The sequence below is a fragment of the Myotis lucifugus genome, unplaced genomic scaffold (assembly GCF_000147115.1).
Source record: "Myotis lucifugus unplaced genomic scaffold, Myoluc2.0 scaffold_288, whole genome shotgun sequence".
In the NCBI taxonomy this organism is placed as follows: Eukaryota; Metazoa; Chordata; class Mammalia; order Chiroptera; family Vespertilionidae; genus Myotis; species Myotis lucifugus.
The window spans coordinates 72,733-84,783 of NW_005871336.1; the positions used below are offsets into that span (position 1 = coordinate 72,733).

At 47.7% G+C, this 12,051-nt stretch overlaps 1 protein-coding gene across 1 annotated transcript in view; it reads left to right on the forward strand.

Annotated features, from left to right (window-relative positions):
* Window positions 1–12,051, forward strand: part of LDLRAD3 (low density lipoprotein receptor class A domain containing 3) — a 124,860-nt gene that overhangs the window by 42,182 nt on the left and 70,627 nt on the right. Inside the window, exon 4 of the mRNA XM_006099892.3 lies at window positions 7,263–7,397. Coding sequence (XP_006099954.2) covers window positions 7,263–7,397 — 135 coding nt within the window. The remainder of the gene's footprint in view (window positions 1–7,262; window positions 7,398–12,051) is intronic.

Genomic DNA, 12,051 nt, shown 5'->3' on the forward strand with positions numbered 1-12,051 from the left:
ACGCCTTTCCGCACTGCTTTCGTTGCCTTCCAAGCCTTTGCTTCGGCTTTGGGAGGGCAGGGGCTTCCTCCTTCAATTTCAGCTCCATCTTCATGGAAAAGACATGCTTCTGTTATAGTTCATTTCGTGTGTCTGAGCTTGATCTCTGCTTCCTGCTATGGGGATCTTATGATCTTGGGAGAATTCTAGATATGTTATATCTACAGGGTGTCCCAAAAAAAGTATACAGCCGAGAGCTCAATTTTGAAAATGAAATGTATTGTAATAAACACTGCCTTTATTATGTTTCAAAGTGTGGGTATACATTTAGGGGGACATCCTATATGTTCATAGGTCTATACTAGAGAGTTCTCCAACGGCAATGAAAAGCAAGTGGGACACATTATAGAAGGTACATTCTAAATGACTGCCATGTTACATACTCCCTGCCGTGGTTACAGACCCCGTGTGATTTAAATATGTGGATATTGGTCTTTAATTACCAAAGTGAGTCAATTATATCCATTCCAAATTAAGCCAGCATTTTCCTTTGGCTTATCTACCATTTAAAAATATGGGTTCTAACTCACTCTTTTGAAAACTGGTAAATAAAAGGAAAGAATCAAGCTCTTACCCTCCCTTTCCCATATGATTTGTACTTCTGAGTAATTAAATACCTGACTTGGGAAGTTTTCTTTTAATTGAAGAATAACAACTATAATAGACGAATGAGTGAATGAGGGTCTCTCAATTTTGTAACCGCTAATTAAGAAAGGGGTCACCAATGGCCGCGAAACCTTGAGGTGAAAAATTGATGCAGGGCTTTACAATCAATGGATGAGGCTGGAAACCACTGAAACCCGCAGTCAATCTCCCCACAGACGGCTGCGAATCAATATGGTACCACTTCCGGTGGAGTGGAGAACCCATCATTCTATAGATCCACCTGCCAGCGATTTTCAACCTTTTTCATCTCACGGCACACACAAGCTAATTACTAAAATTCTGCGGCACTCCCAAAACTAGATTATATCTTTTGCCAATCTGACCAAAAAAAAAAAAAAAGGTATAATTTTGAGTCATTCACACCGGATGGCTATGGTTGTGTTGGCTGTTGTCAGTTTTCTGTTTGACAGTGTAAAGGGGAAAAGGTCAGTGCCCTTGACAGACTGTCAGGGATTGCATGTTTTAAAAATTCTTGCGGCACACCGGTTGAAAATGGCTGCTTTATGTTATAGTTGTCTTTAGTGCATCTACATTGAAAACTCTCAAAGACAGTGTTTTGATGTTTGCTTTGAACGTTCAAATGCATTTTAAAGTGCTCCAGAGGCAAAAAACAGGGCAAGAATAGTTACCCAGATAGTTACTATTTTGGTTGCTGTTCCTTCATTCCTGATGTTGCAAGTCTCCTGCTGGTATCATTTCCTTTCTGTCTGGAGAACTTCCCGCAGCAGTTCTTTTAAAGCAGGTCTGCTGGCACCAGGTTCTCTTCATTTTCCTTCATCCGAGAATGTCTTTATTTCGCCGTCATTCCTCGAGGATATTTTTACTGCATATAGAATTCTGGGTTGACAGTTCGTTTCTTTTCTTTAAGCATTTTAAAAATGTGGTGCCACTTCCTCTGGCGTCTACGGTTTCCAGTGAGAAGTTTGCCGTCATTCCGATAGTTTCTCCATAGAGAATATATCATTTTTTTCTCCGGCTGCTTTGAAGATATTTTTTCTTTAGTTCCAGCAGTTAGATTATAGCGTGTCTGGGTATGTGGATTTCTTTCGAGTTCATCTGTTGAGGGTTCTATTTGAATTGGAAGATTTTTGTCTTTTTCCATACTTAGTACATTTTTAGCTGTTATTTCTTCAAATATTTTTTTTTAAGTACTGCACTCTTTCTCCTTTTCTTGTGGGATTCTGGCAACACAACTTTAGTCCTTTTGTGACTGTCCCACAGGCCCCTGAGGTTCTGCTCATTTTTTAAAACAGTGCTTTTGTCTTTTTATTGTTTGGATTGGATAATTCCTATCTTTTGTCAAGTTTAATTTTTGCTTTCAAGCCCATATAGTGTGGTTCTTCATTATTTTGGTTACTACATTTTGTTCTAAAATCTCCTCTTGGTTCTTCTTTCTAGCTTCTGCTTTTTGCCGAGACTTGCTGCGGTCCATTTGTTTCAAGAGTGTTTGTGATTGCTTGTTTGAGTATTTGTAAAATAGCTGCTTTAAAGTCTTCATCGCATAATTTCAACATCTCTCTTATCTTGGCATTGATGTCTGTTGAATATCTTTTGCTTATGAATGGGGCATCTCCATTTCCCCCAGTTGCTGGTTTCCAGGGAGGACAACAGCCCCCTGAGGCTGGGATGCAGGTAGAGGAAGTGAGGGGTAACCACTGTGGGATGGGGAGCAGATGGGAAGCATGAGGCCTGGTGACAAGAACTCTCTCGTTGATGCATGTTGTCAAGAAGCCTTTGAGGTGGAAGAGGGACCGACTTCACAGACTTTAAGTGGATTAAGGGCGACATTCCCTGGGTCCTACTGGAGCCAGATTGCTTCATTTCCTGCCCTGAAGCTGGCCAGTTGGTTTTGGGCGATGGCAGTGGGCCCTTGGCCCTTCAGATGTGGTTGAATTAAATGCCACCAATCCAATTAACCACCGAGCCAACCGTAACTAGGCCCGCCCGCCCCCTGCGGGGAGGCAAGTTCTCTCTGCAGAGCTCATGGGCCGGGAAGCCATCCCCAGTCCCTGCGTTTGTTGTGGTCATAACAGAGGAGCTTGTAAGTCCGCAGTTGAGTTTTTGAAATTGACTCTGCAGACAGTTTTCCTCATCCCCGTTGAAATAAATACTGTAAAACATATTGTTCCTCTCCCTAGTGAGCCGAGAAAAACGATACATTTTTCAGTGGCGGGTACACTTCAGCAAGGACAAAGAAAACTCAGATTACAGAAGCTGCGAAGACAAAACATCCTAAAGTTCAAAGCGCTTCCTGGCCAGTTTATGAGCAGCCTGTTGAGCCGTTACTATTTCAGGTTCCAAGGGACCACAGGGCCCTCTGGCCTTGACGCCTGCCCGCCCTGAGCCTGGATCCTGCAGCGTTGGCCACTGCAGGCCCACGCATGCACGGGGCCCTGAAACTGGGCGAAGTCTGGTCAATAGCTGCAGAGGCCCAGGAAGGAGGGTCGTGGAACTTGCGCCATCTCGGGGCGTCGGGGAGATGGGCCGCCCCGGTCGTGAGTCTGCCCAGTAACTGACCATGTATGCCTGGAGGACCAGTGCTAAAAGGGATTTATTTCTCTGAGATGTGTTGCATCCGTGTTTAGCTGGTGAAAGCGTGGGGCTGTTTTTAGGGGCGTTCGTTTTTAGACTGGGCTGTAATCCAGGGTTGCCTTTGGCTCCTTTTAGAACGTTCTGGTCTCTTCGAAACTATCTTAGGCTGCTCTGTTTGTGGCATGCTTAAGGTGGGTTTTTTTTTTTATAGCTTTTCTAGTTTCCCTTCTAATTTGCTGTGTCCCAGGGAACCTGAACACAAACCTCATTTGAATTCGCATACAGAGAATCAGCAGTCCCTGAAGGAGGGGAGGCCCCAGGGCCCTTCCCCGGAGCTCCCAGGAGGGCATGGACCATGTGTGTTCCGATGGTTCCGAGGCCCTTTTCCGGGCTTTCTGCGGGTTGGGGGAGCGTTCCCCCAGCACCCTCGCCTGCTTCTCTGCCTGCATTGGGGGGCGGTGTTTTATAAGGAGCCCTTGGCAAGGAGGAGTCCAGGTGTGGTGGTTTACAAGCGTATAAACTGGGCAACTGGGCAACTCCTGAGAAAGATACCAAAAGCAGGTGTTTGTGAGCCCAAGAGAATTATGTGGGGGGAAGGGAAGAAAAAAGGAAAGGGAGTGATCACCAAAACATGTCTGCCAGACTAGACTCATAAAACTTCTCAGTGAAGACTTTCAAACGTAGTGAAAAGGAAAAGGAAAATTAAGTGGATTTCTGGGTTCCCAGTACCCTGCATTAATAATGATATGACCTATAGTTGCTATTCTATTATCGTAACTGCATTAACTATAGTTAATAACACTATATCTTATTATTCATACAACATTACATTATGATAACATTACAACTATATTAACTGTAGTTCATCATACTGGATTGTATATTTGAAAGTTGCCAGGAGTATGTGGATTTTAAAAGGCCTCATCACAAAAAAACAAAAACAAAAAACTTGTAACATTGACACAAAAATTTAATTATGGATGGTGATGGATGTTAATTAGACTTATTGAGTTGATCTGTTTGCAGTATATACAAATATCAAATCATTCTCTTGTACACCTGTAACTAATATAATGTTCTTTGTCAATTATATCTCAATTAAAAATCATATTACCATATTGCTTTTTTTGCCTTAGCGTTTAGAATAATAAGATGCTATCCAGTATCATTACAAGCCTGCAGTATTTCCCTCTCAGATCCTACCCTTCTCTCCTGGGGCACCCGCCGTCCTGAATTTAGCTTGTTTCTTCCAGTGCAGGTTTTTATTCTTTCAGTACATATTTTTGTATCCATTGATCGTAAGTAGCATTCTTCACGCATAAGTAGCATGGGTCACTTCACGCAGGTGGTACAACATTGTACATATTCATCCATAACTTGCTCTTCTTCCTCACTATTACGTTTATGAAATTCATGCTTCTTGTCTCTAATTCATTCATTTTTCACTAGTGTTGAGCAGGGGTTGGCAAACAATGGCCCCTGGACCAAATTTGGCCTACTGCCTGTTTTTGTAAATAAAGTTTTATTGGAGCCCAGCCATGCTCTTTGTTTATGAATCTTCTGTAGCTGCTTTGCACTACAATGGGAAAGTTGAGTAGTTAAGACAAAGACCAGAGGGTTAGTGAAGTCTAAAATATTTGCTATCTGGCCCTTTACAGAAAAAGTGAGCCCAGCCCTGCCGGTAGAATTCTGATGTAGCAATATCGCACATTGTAGCTATTCTATGGGTGACATTTGTGCCATTTTCAATTTTTTTAATATTTTATAAATAGTGCTCAGTAGCACTTTTTTTTGCTCAAAATTCTCTATAGAGTATAGCTGGATGCACCTTAAATTTGACTGAATATCACAAAATTGGCCTCCAAGGCAGACCCACCAATTTGCACTCCCACCTGCCTTCTGTGAGACTTCCTCTCCCTGCACATCCTGCCGGCAGCCTGGAGTTCTCATACCTTAAGCTGGGCACGTTGATGCGGTTAACGTGGGCCTTCATTACAGGTCAGCGTTCTTTTAGGTTGTTGACCATTTGCCGTTGTGGGAGTTGCCTGCTCATGATATCCCCCGACATTTCCCTACTGAGTTGCCTTTTTCCTCTGGAGTGACGAGAGTTCTTTATGTGTCCTGGCTGCCGATCCTTTCGGTTATATGTGTAAATACCCCCCAGTGACTGGGTCTTCAGTCTGGATTCCTTACCAGAGCTGTGTCTTAAGGTCTAGTCAGCCTTAATTCATCTTGAAGATATGAGCCATCTTTATATACACATGCACACATATGTACACATGTATGTAGCATGTGCATATGCACACACACACGACCTCTTTTTCTTGGGAAGGTTTGCACCGTCTACTTTGTGAGAGTCCGAGGGTGAAGAAAAGGAAGTGGTTCCCAAAAGTGTCAGTGAGGTTGATTGAAAACAGCCTTCCCCACCAGGATAGTTGCAGAGGCTTGCAACCAGCCGGTCTTGGAGCAATTTCAGTGCCCTCCCGAGGCTGTTCATTAGAGCGAGGAGGAGATTGTTCCCTGGGCTGTGGCTGTGTAGACGTGACCCGCAAGGTCCCAGGGAAGCTGAAGGCCACCGTGGTGGGGCACGGAGGGTTTGGCGGGCTGCCTTGGACAGAAACCGAATGTGACTTGAGGTTTTGGGTTTCCCCGTTTCGGTTTTGGCTGAAGTCAGACACCCTGGTTTCAGCCCGATCACGTTGAACCATTCTGTGGCCCACAGCGATTTAGACTTAAAACTCCCATTTCCAGGCCAGATTATTTTTGTTGGACTTTGCACTGGCCCGTCCTCTTCAGAACTGAGAGCACTGGCTTCCCCTGCCCCTCCCCGTCCTCTGACCTTTCAGTTCAAACTTTCCGAGTTGAATGAAGAGTAACCCTGCGGCCTTTCCGGTGTATGGACCCTGTGAAATTCACAGTCCCTGCAGCCATGATCTCGGCCTGTCTTACCGGTGGCTCAGTGAGGCGCGGGAAGACTGATGACAGCTGCCATCTTGCAGTTGTCCCCCGACCCCCGAGAGACCCCGAGCTCCTTGCGCCTGACCCCATAGCACTCTCCTGCCTGGGCCCGGCCTCCCGCTCTGGTGCTCTTCCCACACGTGTCATCCAGGTGTGGGCTCAGGGCATCCCCCAGTTCCAGGATGAGCCGCTTCATCGTCACCAATTCGCTCCTTCATAGAGTGCCACCCTCCGGGCAGCCGGCACAGGCAGCCCTAGGGGACTGTTCCCTGTGCTGTGCCAGGTGTCAGACTGCACGCTTCCTCACCTGTCATCTCAGGTGATGCTCCCATTAGTGCCGTCAGCAGCCGGGCCAGCTTCCTGGGCCTGTGCTTGCCTTAGAAGTCAGGGCCTGTGCTTGCCTTAGAAGGAAGGGCACCACGCTGGCTTTTACGCCGTGCACTTGCTTCAACAGTTGGCCTACGTCTTCCAGCTTGCACTGAGCCCTGAAAGTCAGGTGGCCGGTCCTGCCCACAGATTGAGGCACCGAGGCTTGAGACGGGATGTAATTTGCCCGAGATTGCACAGCTCATAACTGTCAGGGCTGGGATCGGAGGAGTTTCTACTTTGCTGCTTCGTTGATTAAAAATAGAGCTCCGAAGAGCCTTGTGGGAATTGCCCTACAAGGAATGAGGCAAATCGTGCTGTAGAAATACTGATTTTCTACATTAGGTGATTCTAATGTGCAGCCAAGGTTGAGAACCACTAGCCTAGAGGTTGACCCGGGGGCCAGGCAGTGCCCTTTGGCTGTGTTGGCATAGTTACAGGGCACCAGCCTCGTGTTGGCATGGTTACAGGGCACTAGCCTGGTGGCTCGGGTGAAGTTGCTTTTGGAACGGGGCGGAGGGAGTCCTGTCCTGCCCAGGTCACTGTCTGTCCGGGCTCCCAGGACGGGCTCTGATCGAGTCGGCCGTCTTTGGAGGTGAGCTCACTGCCTCCTGAGCAGGACACCCTGCTGGCTGGAGTTTCGGGGGGTGTCCATGGGACGGGCTGGCTCCCTGGTGATCGGCTCTCTCTTCCCTTCACAGCAGCAAACCCTCTGCTTTGCTCCACCGCCCGCTACCACTGTAAGAACGGGCTCTGCATCGACAAGAGCTTCATCTGCGACGGGCAGAACAACTGCCAGGACAACAGCGACGAGGAAAGCTGCGAGAGCTCGCAAGGTAGGAGGCGCCCGGCGTTAACCTGCGATCGCAGATCACAGCCCCACCCCACGGTCACCCTAGGAGGGAGGACACGACACCCGTGCCCGCCTCCACACGCGCGCACCATGTTCATGCTTGCACTTGACCCCGCAGCCCTTGCACACGTGGTGCTAATGAGAAGCACCATCCCCTTTGTTTTTCTCGTGTTAAATAGCATATGCACATTTTCTCAAAAGTGAAGTTTGCCCCAGCTCCGTGACACACTGTGGGGCCTCTGCTGTGGTTTTCTGAGTCGCTGCATCGTTGGGGGCCCTCGAGGCTGTTCTTACCATTGAGTTTCTCCTGCGGGATGAGTCTGGGTGGGCCGTGTGCGTGGTGCGTGGCTCCGCCTCGCCGTATAGCTGTTGGGAGTAATTTTTTTGCTTCACCCGGCTGCTCGCATTGTCTGCACACGTCAGTTTCACTGGGATACCCCCGGCGTTCACTGCGGTTCTGTTTTCTCCATTTTTGCTAATTTAGTGGGCACAAAATGATGGCCTCCCAAATGCTTGCATTTGCGTTTCTCTGATCATGAGCAAAGCTGACGTTCCCCATGTGCTTGTTTACTCTTTGCTTCCTCGTGTGTGGATTGCCTGCTCTTCTCAGGGCTCTCCGCCTCAGAGCTGTTTTCTGGAAGCCAGGGGGTGCGTTTGAGGGTGGAAAGATGAGCGTTTTAGGGAACCCCGGAGGGCACAGCAGGGTCTTATCCTCTCTGTGAAAACTGACTGGGTAGCTTTCTTTACTCATTGACCGTTTTCCTGTAAACATGTATTTTCTTCAGTGGTGAGGCCAAAATACAAAGATTTAAGAATGTACGTCCACTTTAAGGCAACCTAAAAAGTATATATTTCAGGTACAAACTAGTACCACCTGAATGCAAGCTTTGCCTTTTTTTTTCTTACTTAATATTATATTGCTGTGATTCACCCATATTATTGTTTGTTGGTAGAGTTCATTTTCTTGACTGTTGCTCAGTATTCCACTGTATAAATGTACCACAGTTTCTAGACGTAATAAAACTGCAAAAAGCAAGGCAAGGGAAAGACATAACTGGCCAACTCCTGTCAGGAGGTGGGATGGATGGGTTCAGATGAAGGTTCTTTTCAAGGGCCTGGCTTTTGTTTTAGTTGGTGCTTGTTCTGTTATTAAAAATGAATAAGTGGGTCATTCATAGACCACTGGTGACAGTGGGTCACAAACCAGGGATGGTGATCCATCCGAATCTGTACGCTCGAGGTCCAGAGACAAGGACAGACAAAATGTTCATCAACAGAGCCTCGGCCAAAACATGTGCAGAAAGCAGCTGTGGGAGCTTATTCTTGGCTAGCGTTAGCCTCTGATTGGCCTCGGGTCTTCACTTCACCAGGGGTTCTCAAAGTGTGGTCTCTGAGAAGCAGCATGTGGAACCCTCCAGAATGCAGAGCTCAGGCTGCACCCCAGACCAGAGGAGTCACCCGGGAGCCGTCTGTGCTTCCAGAGCCTTCGCTGATTAAATACACAGTGAAGCCTGAAGCCCTTGTTGTGCACCAGGGGTCTCTAATCTTGCCATTTGCCGAGGAATTTCTAAACTTCGATGGAGTGGCAGGGTATTTCTAGCCTTTACGCAAAGTCAGTTTTATAAACCAAACTTTAGGCCAGTAAAGACTCCTTTGGCCTGTGCCATCCGCAGTGATAGATAGCAAATGGGGGGAACCAGTCACAAAGTCGAGGACATACTAGCATAGATAGGAGGGGTTGAGGAGGATTTCTGTGCTATTTCTTAGGTGGTTTCCTATGTGTTCACTGGACTCACTAATGGTGCCCTGAGATGTTCAGCAAAAGGACTCCCGGATCTAAACCTGAGAAGTTAGGGAAATTGCCCTCCCGTCCCACCCCCACCCCTAGCCTCACCCCCACCCCCACCCCATAGGCCTGTCCCAGCATTTTTCTGAAGCAGATTGTTGGCTTACCCTTAAGAAGAACCGCTCTCTGCGGGCTGGGTGAAGTTAGTGTTTCTAAGCCCAGCCCCCTTTTCTCTGTATACACTGTACTTTCATATAAACACAAGGCGTAGGAGACATCAGTGGTGGACACGCGTGCGGAGCCCGGTGTTGTCAGATACCTTATGTGGAGCAGCCTCCCTTAGCGTCTCAGCTTTGTGCCTTCCACAAGCAGATGATACCCCCCTGGAAAGCGAGCTGTGTTCCCACAAGCTCTCAGAAAACAAGTGCCATCAGGGCGGGGGTGACGGCTGCAGTCACCATCAGTGTGACAGCCTCCGAGCCAGGGAAAGGCGCTACCCTTAGCTCCCTGAGAACAGGAAGCATGCCCTTTTTTGCCTCTGGAATCCCACAGGTCCTACCTAGTAGCTGAGTGCCCTGCGCATAGTGGGTTCCATAAGGACTGGAGACTGGAAAAGATGTCTTTGTCAGGCGTTATGCTATTAAGCTGTGTTTCATTTGCCTCCTGTGTAGTACTACATTGTGTAATTTTAAGTTATGTGAGTTTTAAGATCTACAATTTATTAAAATACTCATCATAAGGATTATTATTGTTGTTTAGATAGAGTAGATGATGCTGTCCTCCCTCAGGGGAGCATACCGCACAGTGAGTGTGAGATGGGGATCGGGCCGCTGTCCCCTGGGCCAGTCGACAGTTTCTCATCCCTCTTCTGGTGTGACGTCCCCCTGCTCCGAGTGTGATTCTGGTTTTGAAGGGTATGCTTCCCTCCTGTCAGGTAGCCTCTAAATGCAAACGGGCTGCTAATGTGGGACTTGAGCAAAGAAACACCAGTGAACCGGGGCTCCTCTTGTACCGCAGGAGATTGGACCCCTCGTCACCGTCATAGTAGTGAACGTTCATCGAGCCTTACCAGGCCCTAGACACGGTGCTAATTCCTAAGCACCATCTGTTCTCGAGCTCCTTTAGGCAAAACATGTCCTGTCTGCCTCTGCCAGCTCCCAGTCCTTCACAAGGCATCTTTGCTTCCAATCCATGTGGGCAGAGGAAATGGTATTCTATGCTGTCTACCTGGATGCAGTGGAGAAAGCTGGCCCCACGACGGGAAGTGCAGGTCTTGAAGTACTTTTCTTCCAGCTTGGTGAGGGTCTGGAGGAGTGGTGTCTCGCGCTAGAGACCCCAGCTTTGTGTGTGTGTGTGTGTGTGTGTGTGTGTGTGTGTGTGTGCGCGCGCGCGCGCCTCACCTCCCTCTCCACTCATCCCCATAAGTCCCTGCCTCACCCTTGGCCTTGAAACAGACGACGACGAGCTCTGTCTCGAATTGATGGGATGGGACAGGACCAGGCTGGGATGGGACCGGGAACGTGCAGTCATTACCGTACCTTTCTATTCCGTGTGGGGTGTAGTACAGACCAGCGAACACTGTGGTGGGATGGGGTTTTAATTGGGCTTCCTTGATTGGGAGCACAGCCTGTTCACCTGGTAATTCCCACAGCAGGTCTCCTACTGCCTGGCCACTCTCCCTGGGAGGGCACATCGGGGGCCAGCAGATGCTGCCCTGTCCCTGCTGGGCGTGGCCAGCACTGAGGTGGCCTTAAATACGTTGACTTGGATCCAATGAACAGTTAGATTCTCTCCGGCGTTGGGGAAGCGACTGAATGTGGCAGGTGGGCTTGAATGACTCCCACCTCCTGGGCTCACACCTGGTATAATTCTAATCCCTTGAATGTGACCTGGACTCTGCGACTTGCTTTTTTAAAAAAACAATTGTGGCAAAATACACATAACATAGCATTTACCACCTTAACCATTTTGGAGTGTACAGTTCGGTTGTGTTAAAGTATAGTCACATCGTTGTACCCCAGTCTCCAGATCCATTCCCTCTCCCACAACTGCAACTCTGTACCCATTAACCCTTTGAGTGCCAACCAATATCCTAGGAACTGTGCTAAAATTGCCAAGGCGTTTTTGCTGATTGTACAGCAGTTTAGGAAAAAAATTATGAATCGCAAGTAAATGAAGTTACATATTCAAAAACTTAAGGAAGCCTTTACTACATTGACATATTTAGCAATATCATCATCACTAATAAAAGCAGCCTTAGAACTGGACGCCATTTCGAAGCTTTGATAGCGCTCCCGGCACTTTTGGCGAAAGACAGGAGGAGCGCGATCGCACTCCCCGGCACTCTAGGAGTTAAAAGAGGCCCCAGTCCTTCCTCCTGCCCCCAGCCCCTGACCTCCTCCATTCTCCATCCTGCCTCTGTGAATTTGACTACTCTAGCTATCTCATATAAGTGGAATCACTCAGTATTTGTCTTTTGCTGACTGGCTTATTTGTTACTTAGCGTAATGCCTTCAAGGTTCATCCGGGCTGTAGCAGGTGTCAGAACTTCCTTCTTTTTTAATTAAGGCTGCACCATACTCCATTGTACGCCTGTACCACATTCTGCTTACCCATTCATCCGTTGATGAGCCCTCGAGTTGCTTCCACCTTTTGGCTATTGTAAGCAATGCTGCTGTGAACACAGATGTACAAATTGTGCCTTGCTTTTTAACAAAGACGATGGCATCAAAGGGGGTGGTGTGTTGGTTCCAAGATTAGATTACAAAGTCTGGCATCTGTTTTTGCGCGCGCACTCTCTCTCTCTCTCTCTCTCTCAGTCTCTCTCTCGCTCTCGCTCTCTTTCTCTCTC